This window comes from Muntiacus reevesi, chromosome 8 (genome assembly GCF_963930625.1).
Source record: "Muntiacus reevesi chromosome 8, mMunRee1.1, whole genome shotgun sequence".
NCBI classification, from domain to species: Eukaryota; Metazoa; Chordata; class Mammalia; order Artiodactyla; family Cervidae; genus Muntiacus; species Muntiacus reevesi.
In genome coordinates, this window is record NC_089256.1 from 33,455,661 (window position 1) to 33,480,089 (window position 24,429).

The 24,429-nt window shown below is 38.1% G+C and overlaps 1 protein-coding gene across 7 annotated transcripts in view; it reads right to left on the reverse strand.

The window, feature by feature from the left end:
• TBC1D5 (TBC1 domain family member 5) overlaps nucleotides 1-24,429 on the reverse strand; it is a 565,131-nt gene that overhangs the window by 319,484 nt on the left and 221,218 nt on the right. For all 7 annotated transcript variants that reach the window (XM_065943328.1, XM_065943324.1, XM_065943321.1 and 4 more), the window contains one exon: nucleotides 10,773-10,904. In XM_065943328.1, coding sequence (XP_065799400.1) covers nucleotides 10,773-10,869 — 97 coding nt within the window. In that variant the 5' untranslated portion in view covers nucleotides 10,870-10,904. The remainder of the gene's footprint in view (nucleotides 1-10,772; nucleotides 10,905-24,429) is intronic.

Here is a 24,429-nt window from a genome sequence, read left to right on the forward strand (position 1 = left end):
AACATTCATCAATCAAATTAGGCAAAAACTGTCAAACTAATTTTTAAAATTACAGTATTGAATTATCTGGACTGCTTTTATCTCCTTTCCACATAAAATGACCACTGATTACATGACAGTAAACCTTGTTCTCATGTTTATGGAGAACAGTAAATATTATTAATCATGGCTTGGTTGACCATTCATCTCCTTTGCTTACTCTGCATATATAGAAATAGAAACAACCATTTATTCCTCCCTGAGTCTTCTGAGCTCAAAATTTATTAGAGTAGATCAGATAGAAAAGTGAACTCTTCATTAAGAAATATCCATGTCAAAACAGAAAATAAAAGTCAAATTGAGAATTGAAACACATATTTGCTTCCTACCTTTTTTAATATGCTACACCATTCTGTTCCTTTCTATTAGCATGATTATTTTAATTATTAATTAACTTGCAATAATCATAATAACAATTTAACTATTAATAACTACTTATGATATTCAAGAAGTGAAACATTACTGCAGTGTTAAGCAAAAACCAGATAAAACTGAACACAAAACTTTCAAGGACCTAAGTTCTCCTATTTTTAAATGGTAATTAAAAGTTTCTGATGCTATTTACACAATGATAAATAGGACATACATTGGTAAATGCCAAAAGGTATTTGTTTTATTTACATTCTTATATGCTTTGCTTTCTGGCTTTGTACTTTCTCTTCCATCACTTTTGTCTAACAGCAATTCCACAAAATCACTCAGCCCATTAAAAGTTTCTTCCTTTCTGCTATAAGGAGCCAAGAATGCATTATTACATTTTTCTGTGTGAAGTATGCTATTAAATAATAGCTTGTGCACTAATTAAAGCAAATGTAATTGTGAGAACACATTGACGTTGTTAAAGTAAATTAGCCAATTTGTTAATAGTTTCATTTCAAGTGACCTTAATTGTATTAATTGTGATACTAGCAAATTAAATTGAAGAGCATTAAATACATTGTTCTAATATGTCCTAGAGGAACAAATTTTCCATTACATCAGCAAAGAGAAAATAAAGATTATGTGCACCCACCACTGAAGTCTCCTACACATGGCGTACACAATGGGTCAAGCAGAGAAGATCTTACCAGACAGCCTTTATTGTTACTGTTTTAATATTGGTAGCATGGCATAAAACAGATCATATAGTAGTAACTCAGCTTTAGATAAAAGGTTAATTCTATGACATTCTTTTATCTCAGGTTAAGCAGAAATTACTTCACTATTACAGAGCTAAAATATTGAGAGTGAGGAAATAAAGATCAGCATCAGTTCAGTTCAGTCACTCAGTCGTGTCCGACTCTGCAACCCCATGAACCGCACCACGCCAGGCCTCCCTGTCCATCACCAATCCCAGAGTTTACTCAAACTCATGTCCATAGAGTTGGTGATGCCATCCAGCCATCTCATCCTCTGTCGTCACCTTCTCCTTCTGCCCTCAATCTTTCCCAGCATCAGGGTCTTTCCCAATGAGTCAGCTCTTCGCATGAGGTGGCCAAAGTATTGGAGTTTCAGCTTCAGCATCAGTCCTTCCAATGAACACCCAAGACTGATCTCCTTCAGGATGGACTGGGTGGATCTCCTTGCAGTCCAAGGGACTCTCAAGAGTCTTCTCCAACACCACAGTTCAAAAGCATCAATTCTTCAGCACTCAGCTTTCTTCACAGTCCAACTCTCACATCTACACATGACCACTGGAAAAACCCTAGCCTTGACTAGATGGACCTTTGTTGGCAAAGTAATGTCTCTGCATTTTAATATGCTGTCTAGGTTGGTCATAACTTTCCTTCCAAGGAGTAAGCGTCTTTTAATTTCATGGCTGCAATCACCATCTGCAGTGATTGTGGAGCCCCCAGAAATAAAGTCAGCCACTGCTTCCACTGTTTCCCCATCTATTTGCCATGAAGTGATGGGACTGGATGTCATGATCTTAGTTTTCTGAATATTGAGCTTTAAGTCAACTTATTCACTCTCCTCTTTCACTTTCATCAAGAGGCTCCTTACTTCTTCTTCACTTTCTGCCATAAGGGTGGTGTCCTCTGCGTATCTGAGGTTATTGATATTTCTCAATAGATTAGCATAGAGGACTACAATATGAAAATAAATTTAAAAATACAACTCTGTGTAAATCAGGCATTACTTAATAAATGTTTAGTATCATGTCATAAGGATATATAATAAAAAAAGTTATTGCCCTCATTCTTGAAAAGAGACTTAAGAGTACAACAGAGAGAACAATATAGATGCTAAATAAACTTTAGTCTTCAGAACACTATCCACACTGGCTAACAGAAGCCCCGGAGGTGAGCCCCTGCTAGACCCGCCTGCAGGTCACCCACGGTGCCCAGACATCTTCTGACAGCCTGAGTAGGACAAGAGTATCCCCACCTAAGAACTTCCTCTCTGTGAACTGTTTCCTTTTTCCTACTGTTTCTTTCTCTCTGCCTCTCTGTGTCCATGCGTCCCCCTCCCTCAGCATCTTCGCATGCCTGGGTCCTTGTTATCTGTCACTCACATGTAACTGACCAATCACCTTCTCAAAGGGCGGGGCTCTGAAAACCTGCAGTACTACCCAGCCGCCCATTACACTACGACCTTAATTGCTGCCTAACACTTATCATTCTGATACTTTTTCTCATTTTTGTACTTTTCCACCTTTCCCTTTTTTTTTTTTTTTTTTTTGTTACTGTCTCTCTCATGCTAAAATGTTAATTTCATTGAAAGAGAGCATCTGGACTATTTGTTTAATAGTCTATCCCCAGATACTAGATGATCAATCAATTTTTTGAATGAATGAATAAATAAATATCAGGTTTGTGGCCTGCAGCCCATACTATGTATGAAAAAATATGTGTCTCTAAGATCTCTATTCATTTATTGAGTATAACTGAAACTTCTTAACCATTATGTAGCCATTTCTGATTGAAAATCTAAGTTGAACAAAACAGATGTATTCACAAGTCTAATTAAAGATTGAAATTGTTACTAGTGTTCTAAGCTTGGTCAAATTAGTCATGTCCTATTCTACTGCTTTTCTGGATGAACTAGCAGAAAGCAACTAGCATAATTTTTTGATAAGAAATCCGCTGTAGGTCACTTCATCTAAGTGCGTCTTTTTGGTTTATGTTTTTCTAAGGGTTTAAGATAATACTGTCGCACAGAATCACCTCTATCACTCTAGTTATGCCTAGACCCAACCAAACAAAACCACCTATCACATAGCTTCTCACTTTTGGAGATCAAGCAATGTTATAAAAGTTGGCTGAGCTTCATGAAAAAGTCTCTCAAAGTATGAATATTCCTCAGCAGATACCTCTGTCCACAGGGCAGTGGTGACAACTCTTGCAGGGCTACTGTTTCTTTCTGCCACCAGAACAAGCAGTGAGGTCTACTTTGCCCTTCAGTTCAGTCGCTCGGTCGTGTCCAACTCTTTGTGACCCCATGGACTGCAGCACGCCAGGCCTCGCTGTCCTTCACCAACTCCCAGAGCTTGTTCAAACTTATGTCCATCAAATCAGTGATGCCATCCAACCATCTCATCCTTTGTTGTCCCCTTCTTCCGCCTTCATTCTTTCCCAGCATCAGGACCTTTTCCAATGAGTCAGTTCTTCCCATCAGGTAGCCAAAGTACTGGAGCTTCAGCTTCAGCATCAGTCCTTCCAATGAATATTTAGGACTGATCTCCTTTGGGATGGACTGGTTGATCTCCTTGCAATCCAAGGGACTCTCAAGAGTCTTCTCCAACACCACAGTTCAAAAGCATCAATTCTTCAGTGCTCAGATTTCTTTATAGTCCATCTCTCACATCCATACATGACCACTGGAAAAACTTAAGCTCTTAAGACAAGAAAAAATGAAAAGAAAATTCTGGTACAACTAAAATGACTCTTCCACAAAATCCCAATGCTAAAAGAACTGAAAAGGAGCCTGTCTCTTAATACAAGGAATTGCTACACCAACTGAAAACTTCAAATAAAACTAAATACTGAATTCAATTAATAAGGAATAGACAAATCAATAAAAAGAGGTCAAAATTCATAACCAAATTTTTTTTTTTTTAATTTCAAGAGTACATGGGTCTTCTCTGGTGGCTCAGTGGTAAAGAATCTTCCTGCCAATGCAGAATGTTTGATCCCTGCGAAGCCTGTGAGCCACGACTATTGAGCCTGTGCGCTAGGGCCTGGGAACCACACCCACTGAAGCCCACGTGCCTAGACCCTGTGTTCCTCAAGAGAAGCCACTGCAAGGAAAAGCCTGAACAGAGACACTGGAGAGCAGCCCTGTTCTTCACGACGAGAAAGCCCGTGCAGCAACAAAGGCTCAGCACAGCTGAACGTAAATAAATAAATACTAAAAAAACTTTTTTAATTTCAAGAGCTCATTTTACTGATAGTGAGTTTCATTGTTACCATTAAAATGTCTAACTTGCTACAACTCAGTCAGTGAGCAGGATCTAGAACATGCCTGCACGCTAGTTACAGGTCATCAATCCTCTTCCCATCCCTGAACCACAGACCGTCTCCTCTTAGAGCCTGTGACCAGGCGGTCCTGACGCGCTGACCACGCTGGGCCCACTGGAAGCTCTCACATCTGCAGCTTCCATAAGCTTGGCCCCTCCTTTACCGTTCCCCTACTTTGACTAGTGTCAAACACTGCTCTTTCTATCCAATTTCTGGTCATGGAAAATTCTGACCAATCAATCCCCCATTCCTTTTTCCTCTCTTTGTATTCCTTGGCCGCCTCATATTTGATCTGCTATCTCTGGGGGATGGCTTTCAAGTCTCTAACCCGTGGCCTTTCACACTGAAGTCTCCTGTTCCCCGCCATCTTCCAGACGGTGTCATTTAGAGGAACAGGGCACTGTATGGTCACTGGGCTCTGACGTCACCTCTATCTACTGTCATACCACTTCACAAAAGCCATCATCACGGAAATGTTTAAAAACCATTCATTTAAAAAAAATCCTTGTTACCATCATTTAAGAACTTCCAAGTCACTCTCCCATTTATTTAGTAATCTTCTTCAACAAAGCCACCATTTTCCTTATGATTTAACAGTCTCATTAACAGTTCTTCATCAACCTAAACTGCTGTTTTCCTCAATATCCACAGAGAATTTTTCATTAGATGATACTTTTTATAAAACTACACTGACAGTAAAAAGATCCGTGGTTGCCATGGGTTGAGGAGCAAAGGGTAGGGAAGATGACCAGGTAGAGACACACAGAAGCTTGCAAAGATATTCTGGGTGACACTGTAAGGCCAGGCACGCATCTTGATACACTTGCCCAAATTCACAGAATGTTCAACACCAGGAGTGAACCCTAATGTAAATTACAGAGTGTGGGTACAAACACACCACTCTGGTGGGAGACACAGGGAAGAAAGAGGCTGTGCGCATGTGGGAACAGAGGGTATGTGGGAAACCTGTACCTTCCTCTGAATTTTGCTGCGAAGCTGTAACTGCTCTTTAAAAAGGTCTTTGAAATAATAAGACTTCATCCATGTCCTGGCTATTATAAACAGTGCTGCGATGAACATTGGGGTGCACGTGTCTCTTTCAGATCTGGATTCCTCGGTGTGTATGCCCAGAAGTGGTATTGCTGGGTCATATGGCAGTTCTATTTCCAGTTTCTTAAGAAATCTTCACACTGTTTTCCATAGTGGCTGTACTAGTTTGCATTCCCACCAACAGTGTAAGAGGGTTCCCTTTTCTCCACACCCTCTCCAGCATTTATTGCTTGTAGAGTTTTGGAAACAAAACCTATCCAAATCAATGAGACCTAAACTACCACAGAGAACTAATGAAGGTGCTGAGCTGGTGTGCTGGCTGTCATTGAACACTGCTCCACTGAATCACCATGGTCACACAGCCTTACATGCTGTCCCACCCCTTCTGTGACTCCCAACTGCCCTGCGACCCTCGACTGTGCCTCTCCTAACTCGGCCCCCCCCCCCCGCCAAACTTTCTACTCTGCCCTCTCATAGCTCTTTCCATAACAGCAAACTTCCTTCTATTTGCAAATCCATCCATGAATTCTTCCACCATCAACTTCCTTGCCTACTGTTTACCTGTTATACTCCCCTGACAAAGCAACCATCTGCTTTTCATTGTGGCTAAGTCCTAGGCGCTAAAATCTGCTGGATGCAATCACACATATTTACAAGTTTGCATCACCTATAAATTATGATGTTTAAACTCACCTTGGCCCCCCAAGGTTATATATTCTTTACCACCTCAATCTAGCCTTTTTGACTCTCCTCAAATCTTCAAATGTTTCATCCTATCACTCACTATCAGCAAATTACCTCACCCTAAGATATCAAGAAAGATATTAAAATATCAGTGATACTTTATTGCACTCTCTGCCATCAAACGGATGAATGGACTGCACCAAAACACCATTTCTCCATCCTTCCTGCTATTACAGTGAGAATAAGAACACCCTGCCCCTCTGTATAAATCCATCTCAGCTCCAGACTGCATCTGAAACCAAGCAGAACCCTGCCAATCCCGTCCCAAGACAAGGTTCCCCCCTCACCCACTGCCTCTTGTTTGTAGAATACCTGAAACGTCCCAAGCCTCCCTGAGTCACAGAAGAGTAGGCTCAAGCAGTTAATGATTAGGACGACAGAGGCACAGGATCTTTCAGGGTCTGATGAACACTCCTGAGTGGTTTTACAGGTACTGTAACTGCTATCAGAAGGGAAAGCTAACCGCATGGTGACCCAACTGTAGTCAAGACACAGGCTGCTCCATCCTGAGCAATCCTGAATCCAGGACTAGCACAAGGATAAGACCTGGCCTTAGAGAGAGGAGGATTAACACTATAAACTGTATGCACATCTTTGTGGGCATCAAAATAATTGTGGCTTATTCTGCCCATATACATAGCCAGGCAACTAAAACTATCAGCAAAGAGATGCTACAGACTGTCAGCATCCTCCATGTTAAGAATACGGCACCCTATGTATCAGCGTTAAGAAGTTACAGAAAATGGACCTTTGTTCATAATCCCACAGAAATGGAATGATGTCTGAGAAGGGTGATGTGTAAGCAGCATTTTTACAGGTAGTTTATTGTAGCAAGTAGCTCTCTGCAAGGGACCACTCTTGTCACTTTAATAAAGCTATTTTACCTAACCTCTGGCCCAAGCACACATTTCAAACATTTTGATTACATAATATTTTGCCTAACATGTTGGTACTTTTCAGGTCAAAGAAGAAATGAAGAATAAGGAGATAACAGACCGCCAGATCTCTTTCCCAGCTTCCCCTTCAGTAATCGTACAAGCAAAAACTGAGTGAGGAGAAGAGCATCTAAAGAAAGATGATGAGGCATCAGCAAGCGTGCCCACGTGGAGGACGGTGACGAGTCTGACCCCGCCCGACCTCCCCGCTTTTCCTTTAAAAACTTTCACGGCTTAGCAGAACCTTCCGGTTCGGTTCTGGACACTAGCCCACCTTCTTCCTGGACGAGCAGCCCACGTCACACGACTGTTGACTTTCCGAGTGGCAAGCACCCAAACCTGAGTTCAGGGATACTTCTACGGCATGGAAAGTCATACTAAAGATGGTAACAGGACCGCATCGTTTTCTCGCATCAACTACAGTAAACTAATTTAATTACGGCCAATTTATTCGTCAATAAAACCAGGCACCCCTTTCCAGCCACGAAATTCTATGATATAATAAGTCAAAAGAAAGGAAGACTTGGGACAAAAAAATTGTAAAAGGCAAAAATGAAGTAGGCAGGATATTCCAAATGTCTTAGATAATTTTTGAGTAGGTTACTAAGTATCTTATGCATGAGCAAAAAAGAAAGCTTTGAAACAGATATTACATAAAAAGGTATTACATTAAGTAATTATCTGAATACTATAAAAGCTGTTAAGTAAGAAGGCATATAAAATTAGAGCTAAAAACTCTGGCTATACGTAACAAACTGCAATTCTCAAAAGAGACCTAATAGAGGAAAATGTTTTCTCATCATGAGTAACATTCCAATCACTTATAAGCTTGGAAAAAAAACTAGTGATTCTGATAATGTTATTTTATTACTAATAATAGGTTAAGTTTCCCTAAATCTTCATGTTGTTGTTTCTAGTTTAAAATGAGATAATTACTTTTTCATTTAATTAAATCATTAAAAGTTACATGCTAGGACTGAATAAACATGAATAGTTGAAAATATAAGTTTTGCTTTTCTATGGTTTAAACTGAATTATAGGTAACCTGTCAATTAGTAATACCCTTTGATCAAAGACCTTGAAATTTAAGATGATAATTTTGGTACATAACCAAATCCAACAGAGAAAATGTCATACTTTCTGTGGTGTTTTCAATTTGAAAGAGAAATTCAAGCATTTAAAAGCTTAATTAACATGGAAAATGTATCCTAAGATTTTGCATGTATATATCCAAATAGTTCTTTTTTTCTGCCCTCACTCACCTCCCTCAAACATCCATGAAAGTAAACCAATGATATGTAACTGTCTCTCTGTCTTATCTGTTATGTGGCTATTTTTGCTAACCCTTTCCAGAATACTCAGAACGATTTAACTCAGTAATGTACTATATTTCTGTAAACATAAAAACTCAGGTTTCAGAAATTAAAGACTTATTTGTTTACTTTTGGAATATGCAAAAGGAATTTTTTTCAAGTCAACAAAAAACATGATTTCTACTGAGGGAAAACACTGATCAAGTCCAGTGTCTGACTACTTACAAAATGAGTCATCTAGTTGCCACAAATTCTCTTTTGGGAAAAATGTGTAAATGGCTTCAAATATGTGGAGAACCCCATGAAAGACATATATTACAATAAACCAACGTACGAAAAAGGTGATGATTTTTCAAGTAATATGACAACCCCATTAAAATGCAGCATACAGTTTTCTGCAAAAAGAAAACCTAAGATGAAATAGATGCTTTATATAAAATATTTACATACACAATGCACAAAGCCCACTCCCGTTAGTAACCTTCACGGCCCTGAAGAACTAGACATTTACATGTCTTTCCTCGGCGTGTGCCTGCGTGCGTGTGTGTTTTGTATATATTTTTAACAGTTGACAGCTGTTTTAGAGCATACAGAGATGCCAAGCTGAATGAGGGTCTTGATTACTTCGAGATTAGCTATCTAAAGTTTCTATTCATGCTAAGTGTTGTTAGTTGGAAGAGTCATTAGTCACTTCCTTGTCTCATAGAACATCAGCATACATTTACATTGTTAATGAACATTTGGGGTAAATGAATTAATGGCACTTTTAAACATCAATTCAGTCCTAATAACTTTGTATGTCATAGAAATGTTGGCTAGGATATAAACGAAAAGCCTTTTCAGTAAAGGTAACACCTTATTCCTGCAAACAATAAAGGATAAAATTAATTTAAAATGTTTTCTTACCAGTTTTTAAAAAATGAACCTCAACATTTAATGAACTAGTCCAGAGAAAAATATACACTTAAGAAAAAAAATATGTTTATTCAAAAATAAGCATATAAACCAGAACATTTTGGTGAAAATATTTTATATATTGATAACACAAAAATATATTCACTTTTAAAATATGCACTTAAGGAAGTGACTGCAGAATAATCTGACTTAATTAAGAGTACTTCTTAAGGTATGACATTTAAGAAAAAATGCATCACTAGGGATGACTGTATCATTCTCACCACTAAAATTCTTTAAATGCTGAAATTAAACACTAACATATTTTTCATACTATCAAAACCTTAAATAGCAGTCTAAATAAAAGCAAATATAAAAATAAAATCATGCAAACAAGCTGTACACTATTTTCATTAAAAACAAGGGCATTTGTATGATGTGGAATGTATTAAAGATGGACAAAAAAACATATACACACTTCATAAACTCAAGAGCTTGTGTACTAAAGAAATAGTTACATTGAGGAATCAACTTTTTCTAATTCCCAAAACATTACTTAATGCAGACCTTTACATCAACATAGGAAAAAAAAAACAACAACCTGTATTTGAAGTATATAAAACATATGTGAGTGACTAATTATAATTTCTTAAAATAGATCTTACAATCCTGGTATATGTATGAGTGAAAAATTACAAGTAGTTACTTGAATCATGAATCAACTTCAGCAAATATTTAGTTGAAATAAGGATAAAGCTTCAAGAATTGTCACAAACTTCCTGTTTCCTTATAAGATACTATGTTATCATTAATATTGAGAAAATAATATAAAGCTCCAATACATACACATTTAAAACATTTTTCTAGGGTAGGCGCAAACATAGTTGATCTCCTAAGAATTTCCATACATAGCTATTTAAAAGAAAAACACAAATTTCAATTATCAATAAAAAGAAGAATCAGGCAAGTCTTTTACCCTATAATAATCTCAACTTGCTGAAAGAAAGAAGAAAAAATCCCCACAAAAATGAACACCAAAAGTTTAGACTTCATTAAAAGATGTTTGACAAAGACCATTTTGTATTTCAAAAACTCTTATGCTGAAGTAATGAAGTGTTCAAGTTTATGATTTTTTTTTTAAGAAGGACATTGCATTAAAGATTGGCTATGGCTAATGTGTCTGTCTATAAATAAAAGTTGACACTCAGTGTCAGAGTGCTCCATATCTATCCAGCAAAATGGTCTTCAAGTTCTTTTCAGCCTCATGTAGAGGAAGACATCCAGTGCAAGGACTAGCTACCTGGAAGCCCTCTGCCACGTTCCCAGCAGCTCAGCAGCTATCCCCAAAGGAAACTTACCTCCAGGCTTGTTTGAGTAACTCAACAAGGGGTCAGTGCCCACTTCTTGTTCTTCTGGCTGCAGAGGATGTCTAGTTTCAGACAAGGAATGATACATCGTGAGAACTGGACAATGTCACCAAAAGTACCCACCTGGAAGATGAAAAATATGGAGAAAAATGATACTCTTTTTTCTGCCTTGACTAGGAATAAATGTAAAATTGAAATGATTAGATGAGCATTACAAACATTAGCAAGCTTTCTACAGGACCGAGAGACTTTAAATACACACATATGTGAAGAAGTGAAAAAGTACCATGAAATTTTCTTTTTCAAAATTTCTTCCCAAATCTGAACTTCACTAGTAATCTTTACCTCAACCTTCAATTACATATGTCTGCAGTACATGTCTGCACAAAAAGGAGACTTAATTGTAACTTAATTGTAACTTAAACCAGTCACATTTATAATATCCTTCATTTTGCTGCCAAAATAATACACATTTATAATGGGAACTTTCAAAATATAGAAAATATAGCTAACTAAAATTATTTGCAATTGTATTACCTGAAAACACCACTGTTAACATTTCAGTTTATTATATGTATTCTTTCTTTGTTCTAAGCATTTAAAACACATACTGTTTTAACCGTGTCAAGTATACTGATTACATAAATTATCGCATCTTTCTTCCCATTAAAAAGTCTACACTATCACTTCTAGTGGATCCCTAGGATTCTACTATATAGCTGTAACAATTCATGTAAACAATTCTTTATTAGTAAACAATCAGGATGGTTTCAATTGCCCCACACTGTAAACAGCCTCACAATGAATGTCTTCCACTTATATCTCTGTGCTGTATCCATGATTGCTCCCCTTCAGGACAAATTCTTATAAGCATAATTACTGAACCAAAGCATGTATTTTTTTTTCTTAAATGTAAGATTTTGTGAGAAGTTTTGACAAATTATGCTCTAGACAGATTTGTATATAATAGAACAATTCATTTCCCCTGGCCACTCATCAACAGTGAAAATAAACAACCTCTTGGGTTTTTTTTTTTTTTTTGGATCAATATGATAATCAAGTTTTATACTGCATTTGCTTGATAACTAGTAAGATAACTGAAGACTTCATATGTTTTCCCTGACATTTGTTACTGTTATTGTAGAAGGAGTTTATTATCATGATTGCCCTCATGATCTGTAAGCATCCTTTAAATATTAAGGATATTAAACCTTTGTCATATGCTACATGTATTTTTCTCAGTGTATCTCTGTCTTCAAATTATACATAATTTCCTAGACATAGTAACACCTTTATGAAGCCAAAAATATGTGTATCTTCTTTATGGATTCTGCTCTGGTATTACACTTACAAAGGCAAGATTATGTAAATAATCACCTATGTCTTCTTTTGTCAATTTGAAAGTTTTCCTTCTCAAATCTCATTCCTATCTAATTTAAACACATTTTTTTAGAAATGAAATTGTTTTTGAACTTGTAAGCTACATTACTTATTTTTTTTAAGTCTATAAAGTACAAATGACCTTTGCAAATCAACATCTTTCAAAAAACAGACTGAGTTCACTAACTTTCATCCAAAGTAATGTAAGTAACAAAAGATTTTAAATTTCCAGAGCAGGGGGGACAGGAAGAGGAAATGTGGAATGTTAAATTGGAAAAGAAGGTCCAGCCAAAATGAGTATGTGATCTTACAGGATAAAGTCTTCACTCCTGGAGGAAAATTCCAGAAAAGCCCATGAACATACAAATTTTTGACCAATCTTTTCCCATCACAAAAAACTCTTTATTCTATTTACTTAATTTCAAAAATGCTCATTTCATAAAATGACTCGAATATTTTCTCATTTTTATCAGAACGCTTCAATACTCACTCACCCTCACTCTTGATCAGATGTCAACAAACCATATCCCTCTCATTTTAAGGTTAAACAAAAGGAGAGGTTTAGGCAAAATCAACACTTGGGAAAGCAGAACTTTTGTTGCCAACACAGTGAGAACTTCTAAAGCTATAAATCCTGAAGCCATAAATCTAAACAGTTGTCAGCTCTTGCTTCTTATGTGTACAAATCAATTATATATGGAGTACTAACTACACAGATAATCCATTGGATTATCGAAAAATCAAGACAGTTCCAAAAAACATCTGACTACACCAAAGCCGTTGACTAGGTGGATCACCACACACTGTGGAAAATTCTTCAAGAGATGGGAATACCAGACCACCTGACCTGCCTCTTGAGAAATCTGTATGCAGGTCAGCAAGCAACAGTTAGAACTGGACATGGAACAATAGACTGGTTCCAAATAGGGAAAGAAGTACATCAAGGCTGTTTATTGTCACCCTGCTTATTTAAATATTTAAAGTACAACAGAAACACTGGGCTAGGTGAAGCACAAGCTGGAATCAAGATTGTTGGGACAAATATCAATAATCCCAGATATGCAGATGACACCACCCTTACGGCAGAAAGTGAAGAACTAAAGAACCTCTTGATGAAAAGGAAAGAGGAGAGTGAAAAAGCTGGCTTCAAGCTCAACGTTCAGAAAACTAAGATCATAGCATCTAATTATCACTTCATGGCAAACAGATGGGGAAACAGTGGAAACAATGACAGGCTTTATTTTCTTGGGCTCCAAAATCACTGCAGATGGTGACTGCAGCCATGAAATTAAAAGACGCTTACCCCTTGGAAGGAAAGCTATGACCAACCTAGACAGCATATTAAAAAGCAAAGACATTACTTGGCCAACAAAGGTCCATCTAGTCAAGGCTATGGTTTTTCCAGTAGTCATGTATGGATGTGAGAGTCGGAGTATAAAGAAAGCTGAGTGCCAAAGAATTGATGCTTTTGAACTGTGGTGTTGGAGAAGACTCTTGAGAGTCCTTTGAACTGCAAGGAGATCCAACTAGTCCATCCTAAAGGAGATCAGTCCTGGGTGTTCATTGGAAGGACTGATGCTGAAGCTGAAGCTACAATACTTTGGCCACCTCATGAGAACTGACTCATTGGAAAAGACCCTGTTGCTGGGAAAGATTGAAGGCGGGAGGAGAAGGGGACGACAGAGGATGAGATGGTTGGATGGCATCACTGACTCAATGGACATGACTTTGAGTAAACTCCGGGAGTTGGTGATGGACAGGGAGGCCTGGTTTGCTGCAGTCCATGGGGTTGCAAAGAGTCAGACACGACTGAGGGACTGAACTGAATTACACAGAAGGAAGACTGGGAAAGATACTCTAGTAGAAGATGGCAAAGTGTAAATAAGCAATTGTATTATTAAACAGAATCTGATACAGTCTGTTCATCAAATGAATGATACAGATTGAAAAATAAAGTCCTCTACTATGGAGAAGTCTCATCAAACTCAAACACCTAATGGGGTCAGGTACAAATTATTATTAAGTCCAGTTAACATCCATTAAGCAATGCATATATGGCAAAAAGTACAGTAAACACTTCGTGTATACTCATCATTCTATCCACTGAACAACTCAAGTGATCACACATCTTCATCATTATTTTCATTTCACCAGAGAAAACTGAGGTACACAGAGATTAAGCAATTTGTTTACAGTCGCATAGCTACTAAGTGTTGAAGTCAGACATTGAACCCATCCTCTCTGGCCCTAGGGCTCACGCTCTGCTTCAATACAACCCTTGGCTCTAAGGCAGTGCGACAAGCTGACAAGACATAAAACAAGGGGGTGTAAGACTGCGAGTCTGTGAACTGTTGGAACATCCTTTGCTCTCCTTCAACGTTTTCAAGAAAAGTTAAAATTCCAGAATTTGACGTGAAATCTCTTTAACTTGTGTTGGTAGATAATTTTTTAAATAACTGTGTGGAACTGATTAAACACCTCTCAAACCTGTTTTTGGCCATGGATATCTTACAATATAAAATTCATATTCTTCATACATTCTGTCATACTCTTAAAACATGTAAGGGTAAACATTTGAAAATGAATATTGCAAGTTAATTGCCAGACTTCCTTAAAATTTCTTTAGCATCCTATAATATGTTTTCATATCACTACCTTAATTTCTCATTTTTATAACATATGCACTTTTCTACTGTTAGACTTCATATACCTACAGTATACAAATATGGGGATTTTATGTATTTTAACCCTATGAGAACTAGATGATCAACCAGTAAACTGATATCAAAGTGTATTTCAAAAAGGCACATTAAAAATAAGATACTATACAACATAATGATGTCCAAATATTAGTTCAAGATGCTAAAGATATTTAAGGCCTTTTAAAGGCAATGGCACCCCACTCCAGTACTCATGCTTGGAAAATCCCTAGGACGGAGGAGCCTGGTGGGCTGCAGTCCATGGGGTCGCTAAGAGTCGACAGGACTGGGCGACTTCACTTTCACTTTCATACATTGGCAAAGGAAATGACAACCCACTCCAGTGTTCTTGCCTGGAGAATCCCAGAGACGGGGGAGCCTGGTGGGTTGCCGTCTATGGGGTCGCACAGAGTCAGACACGACTGAAGCGACTTCACAGCAGCAAGCAGCAAACTCTATAGAGGGGGACTCTTTGCCCCCCTCTCAATGCCTATGCTGAGAGCTTTGTACTTTATTTCTCTTTAATAAATCAAGCTTGAACACGCCTATCCCTTCTTCAGAGAATACACTAGAAAATACCAATTTAACACAATCTAATGTATTAAGTGCGCTGGTTGCGACTGACCGCGCAGAAACGCGGCCAAGAGGAGCTACCCCTCGTCGGAGGTCAGGGGCAGCGATTGAGAGCGCCAGGCTGCGATGGCCCAGGAGCGGCAGAGAGGAGCTACCCCGCGCCCGAGGTCAGGGGCGGCGGCCCAGAGGAGCAACCCCCCCGCCCCGCGCCCCAACCCGTCCAAGGAGCAGCTGCTGTGCAAGCACAGGAGGGCTGAGAGGAGCTGCTCCACGTTCAAGGTCAGGAGGGGCAGCCCTAAGGAGATACCCCCAGCCCAAGGTAAGGAGCAGCGGCTGCGCTTTGCTGGAGCAGCCGTGAAGAGATACCCCACGTCCAAGGTAAGAGAAACCCAAGTAAGATGGTAGGTGTTGCGAGAGGGGATCAGAGGGCAGACACACTAAAACCATAATCACAGAAAACCAGCCAATCTGATCACACGGACCTTGTCTAACTCAATGAAATTAAGCCATGCCCTGTGGGGCCACCCAAGACGGCCGGGTCATGATGGAGAGGTCTGACAGAATGTGGTCCACTGGTGAAGGTAATGGAAGACCACTTCAGTATTCTTGCCTTGAGAACCCCATGAACAGCATGAGAAGGCAAAATGATAGGATACTGAAAGAGGAACTCCTCAGGTTGGTAGGTGCCCACTATGCTACTGGAGATCAGTGGAGAAATAACTCCAGAAAGAATGAAGGGATGGAACCAAAGCAAAAACAATACCCAGTTGTGGATGGGACTGTGATAAAAGCAAGGTCCAATGCTGTGAAGAGTAATATTGCACAGGAATCTGGAATGTTAGGTCCATGAAACAAGGCAAATTGGAAGTGGTCAAACAGGAGATGGCATGAGTGAATGTTGACATAATAGGAATCAGTCGACTAAAATGGCCTGGAATGGGTGAATTTAACTCAGATGACCATTGTATCTACTACTGTGGGCAGGAATCCCTTAGAAGAAATGGCGTAGCCATCATGGTCAACAAGAGAGTCCGAAATGCAGTACTTGGATGCAATCTCAAAAATGACAGAATGATCTCTGTTCGTTTCCAAGGCAAACCATTCAGTATCATGGAAATCTAAGCCTATGCCCCAAACAGTAATGCTGAAGAAGCTGAAGTTGAATGGTTCTGTGAAGACCTACAAGACCTTTTAGAACTAACACCCAGAAAGGATGTCCTTTCTATTATAGGGGGCTGGAATGTAAAAGTAGGAAATCAACAAACACCTGGAATAACAGGCAAATTTGGCCTTGGAGTACAGAATGAAGCAGGGCAAAGGCTAATAGAGTTTTCCCAAGAGAACACACTGGTCATAGCAAACACCCTCTTCCAACAACATAAGAGAAGACTCTATACACGGACATCACAAGATGGTCAACACCGAAATCAGATTGATTATATTCTTTGCAGCCAAAGATGGAGAGGCTTTATACAGTCAGCAAAAACAAGACCAGGAGCAGAATTTGGCTCAGATCATGAACTCTTTATCACCAAATTCAGACTTAAGTTGAAGAAAGTAGGGAAAATCACTAGACCATACAGGTATGACCTAAATCAAATGCCTTAAGATTATACAGTGGAAGTGAGAAATAGATTTAAGGGACTAGATCTGATAGACAGAGAGCCTGATGAACTATGGACAGAGATTCGTGACACTATATAGGAGACAGGGATCAAGACTATCCCCATGGAAAAGAAATTCAAAAAGGCCAAATGGTTGTCTGAGGAGGCTTACAAATAGCTGTGAAACGAAGAGAAGCTAAAAGCAAAGGAGAAAAGGAAAGATATTGCCATTTGAATGCAAAGTTCCAAAGAACAGCCAGGAGAGATAAGAAAGCCTTCCTCAGAGATCAATGCAAAGAAATAGAGGAAAACAACAGAATGGGAAAGACTAGAGATATCTTCAAGAAAACTAGAGATACCAAGGGACCATTTCATGCAAAGATAGGTTCGATAAAGGACAGAAATGGTGTGGACCTAACAGAAGCAGAAGATACTAAGAAGAGGTGGCAAGAATACACAGAAGAACTGTACAAAAAAATATCTTCACGACCCAGATAATCACGATGGTGTGATCACTCACATACAGCCAGACAGCCTGGAATGTGAAGTCAAGTGGGCCTCAGCATTACTACAACAAAGCTAGTGGAGGTGATGGAATTCCAGTTGAGCTCTTTCAAATCCTCAAAGATGATACTGTGAAAGTGCTTCACTCAATATGCCAGCAAATTTGGAAAACTCAGCAGTGGCCATAGGACTGGAAAAGGTCAGTTTTCATTTCAATCCCAAAGAAAGGCAATCCCAAAGAATGCTCAAACTACCACATAATTGCACTCATCTCACACGCTAGTAATGTTCAAAATTCTCCAACCCAGGCTTCAGCAATACGTGAACCGTGAAATCCCAGATGTTCAAGCTGGTTTTAGAAAAGGCAGAGAAATCAGAGATCAAATTGCTAAAATCCACTGGATCATTGAAAAAGCAACAGAGTTCCTGAAAAACATCTATTTCTGCTTTATTGATTATGCCAAAGCCTTGACTGTGTGGATCACAATAAACTGTGGAAAATTCTTAAAAAGATGGTAATACCAGACCACCTGATCTGCCTCTTGAGAAACCTGTATGCAGGTCAGGAAGCAACAGTTAGAACTGGACATGGAACAACAGACTGGTTCCAACTAGGAAAAGGAGTACGTCAAGACTATATATTGTCACCCTGCTTACTTAATTTATATGCAGAGTATATCATGAGAAATGCTGGGCTGGAAGAAGCACAAGCTGGAATCAAGATTGCTGGGAGAAATATCAACAACCTCAGATATGCAGATGACCACACCCTTATGGCAGAAAGTGAAGAGGAACTAAAAAGCCTCTTGATGAAAGTGAAAGAGGAGAGTGAAAAAGTTGGCTTAAAGCTCAACATTCAGAAAACTAAGATCATGGCATTTGGTCCCATCACTTCATGGCAAATAGATGGGGAAACAATGGAAACAGTGGCTGACTTTATTTTCTTTGGGTTCAAAAATCACTGCAGATGGTGATTGCAGCCATGAAATAAAAAGACGCTTACTCCTTGGAAGGAAAGTTATGACCAACCTAGATAGCGTATGAAAAAGCAAGGAGATCCAACCAGTCCATCCTAAAGGATGTTCTTGGGTGTTCATTGGAAGGACTGATGCTGAAGCTGAAACTCCAATACTTTGGCCACCTCATGCGAAGAGTTGATTCATTGGAAAAGACCTTGATGCTTAGAGGGATTGGGAGCAGGAGGAGAAGGAGACAACAGAGGATGAGATGGCTGGATCGCATCACTGACTCGATGGACATGAGTTTGAGTAAACTCCGGGAGTTGGCGATGAATAGGGAGGCCTGGCATGCCTTGAGGGAAGATAAAGCACAAATGAGTATCCATTACAGGCAGCATGCGTTTACCACAACGGGCTTATAACCTACAATATGACATCTTCGCTATAAATGCAAGAAACTGACAGAAGCTAAATTTTTGTAATTAAGACAGTAATGGAACATTATTTGTAGAATTGGCAAAAAAAATTTTATTTAGAAATATTGGTAGCCAGAAGTAAATTTGATGGTCAGGGAAAATGATGTTCTAATGTCTTAATTATAAGAGAAAGAAAGAGGAGGAGAAATGAGGGAGGAAAAAAGATGAGAAAGAAAACAAAGACAAAGTTTCATTTTTAAATTCTGTCAATCTTTAATGCGATTCATGGGATCACAGAGAGTCGGACACGACTGAGCAACTGAACTGAACTGAAACTCTACAGCAAAGTTAATTATAAGTCATTTACTCATTTCAGCTTTAAAAATAATTCTTTAGAAATTGAGATGTCTGTGGTAACACCCAGTAACCACAATACAAAATTTACCAAATACACCAGTCTACCGCCATTCTATAGAATCAGGCATCTACTATATTCTAATTTGTTATGTCTACAGATTGAAACTGAGTCCCTGAAATGCTTTTACTAAAAGCAAACCTGCTGAATAGTAATAATAAATTATTTTTAAGAAATTTGCTGAATAAAATGTTTGGATAATGCTTTTCTTTTAAATACAGATTTAAATAATAATCAAGTTAAAAAGTAACTTATTAAGTTGGCATTGTTTCAGTTTTTGTTACTGTTAAACACATAGGACTATTTTTGCTTTTTAAAACATAATAAAAATTACTAAACTTTGTTGGCTACTGCTTTGTGATTACCTTATAAAATCACAATATGTTGCTTCCAAATGTGAAATAATTTTCCTAAGACTTTTCCAAATTGAGTTTTGTGACTATAACAACCAATAATATATACAAACCACAAAGCAGGTTGGCAAATGATTTTTTTAAAAAAAATGTAATCTGTATTTATTTTAAACACTATAATTTTGTACCTGTGAATATCAAACTATAAGAAAATATTTAATAAAAATTCAAGTGAACTAAGGGAGTTTGTTTTTTTTGGAGGGTTCAGAATATTTTAAGACAACCACTATAAAAGTCAAAGTGGCATAAACATTTTGAAACTCAGAATGGACCACTGCATCTTATGCTTGTATACTCACTAGTGAGTAAAAGTCACTCAGGCGTGTCCGACTCTTTGCAACCCCATGGACTATAAGTCCATGGAATTTTCCAGGCCAGTATACTGGAGTGGGTTGCCTTTCCCTCCTCCAGGGGATCTTTCCAACCCTGGAATAGAACCCAGGTCTCCCGCATTGCAGGCAGATGGATTCTTTACCAGCTGAGCCACAAGGGAAGCCCAAGAATACTGGAGTGGGTAGCCTATCTCTTCTCCAGGGGATCTTCCTGAGTAAGGAATTACCGGGGTCTCCTGTATTGCAGGTGGATTCTTTACCAAAAGCTATATATAGAGAGAGAAAAATACATGACCAAAAGTATGCATCTTAGTAATGACTACTTTAATCCATAACTGATGGATTTCAACTTTCTTAAATAATGTGAAACTGTCTCTAGAATTTCTCTGGCTGACAAAAATGGTAAAGAATTTTTTAAAGTAAGGGCAATCTTATTTTTTCTAATTCAGAAAGTAGAGCAAAATACCTTCTAAGACTTGATAGAGAAGGTATCTCTTCTTTGTTATACTTACAATATAAATAACATTTAAAGTCCCTGTTTCTCATGAAATCAAAGTTCACAAAACTCAAAATTAGCTGTGCAACATGGTTTTAACTGCCATTCTGGTCACACAAATTGACACACTAGGCTGAAACTGCCATTTAAAAATCAAAGACTAATCTCAAGGATTGTTGTATTGGCTTAATAAATCTGGTTGTTACAATACTGAATCTTAAGACAAAATTGATCTGAAAGGAAGTATCATTAAAACTGTTAATATTTAATGAAAGGGTAAGAGTTCACTAAAGCTTGAAAGATAAATATGTTAATGAAATTTGAAAATAATATATTTTTCATGTAAAGTGAAGTAATACAAGCAGTCTATAAGTATAAACTTCATATTATGAGCATCAGAATGACAAAAAAAAACAGGTTAATAAAATTTTCACTTTGAAAATGGCATCATATAAACAAAACCCCTAGAAAATAGTTTATTCCCTCTCAATCTGAAGTTCTTTGTATTTCAGCTTATATTCATCCTTTTACTGTGTCTAATAGAGAGACACAGAATTAGTATTCTGAATCATGTCTTCTAAAGACATCCATATTCAAAAAAGCTCATATAAGCATACTTCATTCATTTAAATTCTTGACTGATGGTAAACTTAGAAGTCAAACACTGAAATGACAGTAATATTACTTTACATAAAGATAACTCCTATAAGAAAAGCATATGAAAGAGCTTAAATGAACTATTACCAGAGCACAATTATAAAAGGGGTTGAGGGAAGATAAAGCACAAATGAGTATCCGTTACAGGCAGCATGCGTTTACCACAACGGGCTTATAACCTACAATATGACATCTTCGCTATAAATGCAAGAAACTGACAGAAGCTAAATTTTTGTAATTAAGACAGTAATGGAACATTATTTGTAGAATTGGCAAAAAAAATTTTATTTAGAAATATTGGTAGCCAGAAGTAAATTTGATGGTCAGGGAAAATGATGTTTTAATGTCTTAATTATAAGAGAAAGAAAGAGGAGGAGAAATGAGGGAGGAAAAAAGATGAGAAAGAAAACAAAGACAAAGTTTCATTTTTAAATTCTGTCAATCTTTAATGCAAGAGTGCTCCATTGGACTTTAAATAAGTTAATTAAGTATTAAAATCAATCATCTGAAAGTCTTAATATTTAATATTGGTTAGATTGTATATCAAAGTAGTTTTATTATTTATTTACTCCAAACCTTTCCAGAATACTTCATCTGACAACAGGGGGTCTGTTTCTCACAAGATAAATGCATTTACAATGCCAAATAAATTATATATAAAAGCATTTGTCTTAATACATGTCATTCAATATTAAAAATCACCCATTGGTAAAATCCTGAAACCCTAATTCATTTTTACCAACCACACAATTGTATTATTCAAGTGTTGCCTATTAAATAGGTATAGGACTACAGTAAGGGTCTAGACACTGAGAACAATGATCGAAAGAAAATTAACACAGTTTTAATGCGTGTATTTCCAAGTTATCAGAATAAGAATTTTAGGGTAAATGATCCACTATAAAAATACTAGATTCATAAATGATACACATAATCAGAAACATGCAGAATATATGAAAGGATCACAGGTGGGTTTAAATATTTCATATTACAAAATAGGAATATGTTTGGCTTTTTGATATCCAAATGCCATGAAGTAACTGCAAAGTGGCAGTTGTGACCACATAAACAAGAGAAAATTGAGCATTTATGAAGAGTTACAGTGGCCTGACAAAAAGCTCTCCACATGCATACTATGGTTTCAGAGTTCCCTTGAATACGTACTCAGGATGCAAAGATTGGGAAAGTTCAGCCTAGTGACCAAACTTCTACACTGCTCTGTTTTATAGGCATAGACACGACCACTAGCCATTACACTCTTTGGTCAGGTTCTTATAAAATCAAGAGAATTATAACCTACAATTGGGAGTTCAGGAAGAATATTGAAAAGAAAAAACAACTGGACAATTACATTAAACTGATGATGAGATTAAGAACAAGGAAAAGAAATAAATGGCCACTCTGAATTAAGCATCAAATAAAATCAAATAATTCAGTCAAAAAGCAAAAAGAACCCCTCTTTGGAACAAGCCTGGGAAGGCCTAAGGTGTTTATAGAAGCACAGGAGTAATTGTGAGGAGGACCCTCTAAAAGTCCTGGTGGATCTGACATTTAGCCCTTAGCTGTTAGTAAGTGGTAGGGCTGGAAAATAAATTAAAAAAAACCTAAAAACAGCATTTTTAATTAAGTAATAGTAACCGCAAAAACATGGGGCTTCCCCGGTGGTTCAGCATAAAGGACTCCAAGTTCAATTCCTGGATCAGGAAGATTCCCTGGAGGAGGGTATAGCAACTCTAGTATTCTTGTCTGAAGAACCCCATGGACAGAGGAGTCTGGCGGGCTATGGTCCATAAGCTTGCAAAGAGTCGGACACAACTGAAGTGACTTGACAGGCACACATGCACGCAGTGGCAAAAATACAGCATTTATTAGGAAGCAGGCACTGGTTAGGCACTTCATATAAACCTCCCACCTCCTTGGTGTGTCAGATGCTATTTATCGTCCCCTTTGATGACTAGGCAGCCACAGAAAAGACAGGGAACTTACAGTCACAGAGCTGTTAGTGGCAAAACCATCTCAAATGATTTAACAATGGCTCAGTAAATGTCCCAAGAAAAATTAAACCAGGATTCGTAGGATAAAAAGTTTTCTTTATTGCTATGTTAACTATAACAGACCTTTGGAGATACTGCAGGTTCAGTTCTAGACTACTGTAATAAAGAAAGTATTGCAATAGTCATACACAAATATTTTGGTTTCCCAGTGCACTGAAAAATTATGTTCATGCTATACTGTACCCTATTAAGTGAGTAATAGTACACCTGAAAAATGCACATACCTTAATTTAAAATACTTTATTACTAACACAGGTTAACCATCAGCTGACAACACAAGGTTAACACAGACCCTCAAATTTCTTAAAAATGCCATTATCTGCAAAGCACAGTAAAACAAGGAATGCTTTTAATGCAAAGCATCCTAGTTTACTTTTCTCCCATGCAAGCTTTGCAAAGTCTAGAATTAGAAGTGCAACAGTCCCTTCACAGGTTGGGAAGATCCCCTGGAGGAGGGAACAGCTACCCACTCCAGTATTCTGGCCTGGAGAATTACATGGACTGTGTAGTCCATGGGGTCACAAAGAGTCAGACATGACTGAGCGACTTCCCCTCACTCACAGACCCTTTACAGTTACACGTATCCTCCCAAATCCAATTTGAGAATAAATGAGTATCCAGTGAAAAAAGCAAATAACAAGTACACCAGGGATGCAGACATAGCTTACATATGCCTTAGCAAAATTATAATTTATGAATAAGTAACACTCGGGGCCTTTGGAGTCACTATCAAATTGCCGGAGTTTTGCATCATTTAACTCCCCCAGTGCTGTGACTCCTCTGACCCCATCACTGCAGACCAAGTCACATCACTGAGGGGAGTCAGCGGCTCAGAAGCCCCACCTGATCCTCTCTAACCAGAGCAGCTCCCTCCCCAGGTTTATTCACACCTCTTTCTCTTCTGATGAGGCTTTCCCCACTCACTTTTCTAAATCCTAAACATAATTTGAATACCCACGTTCCCTTCTGTGGACCAAGGCAAGAAGTCATTTCTCCCTGCTCCTCCACAGCAGTATTTCCATTATATGATGGACCACAGGCGCCAGCAGGACAATATTAAGCAGTAATGCCAGGAGTTAGAATATGAAGGGCTATGTTCTATTGGGCTTCCCTGGTAGTTCGGCTGGTAAAGAATCTGCCTGCAAT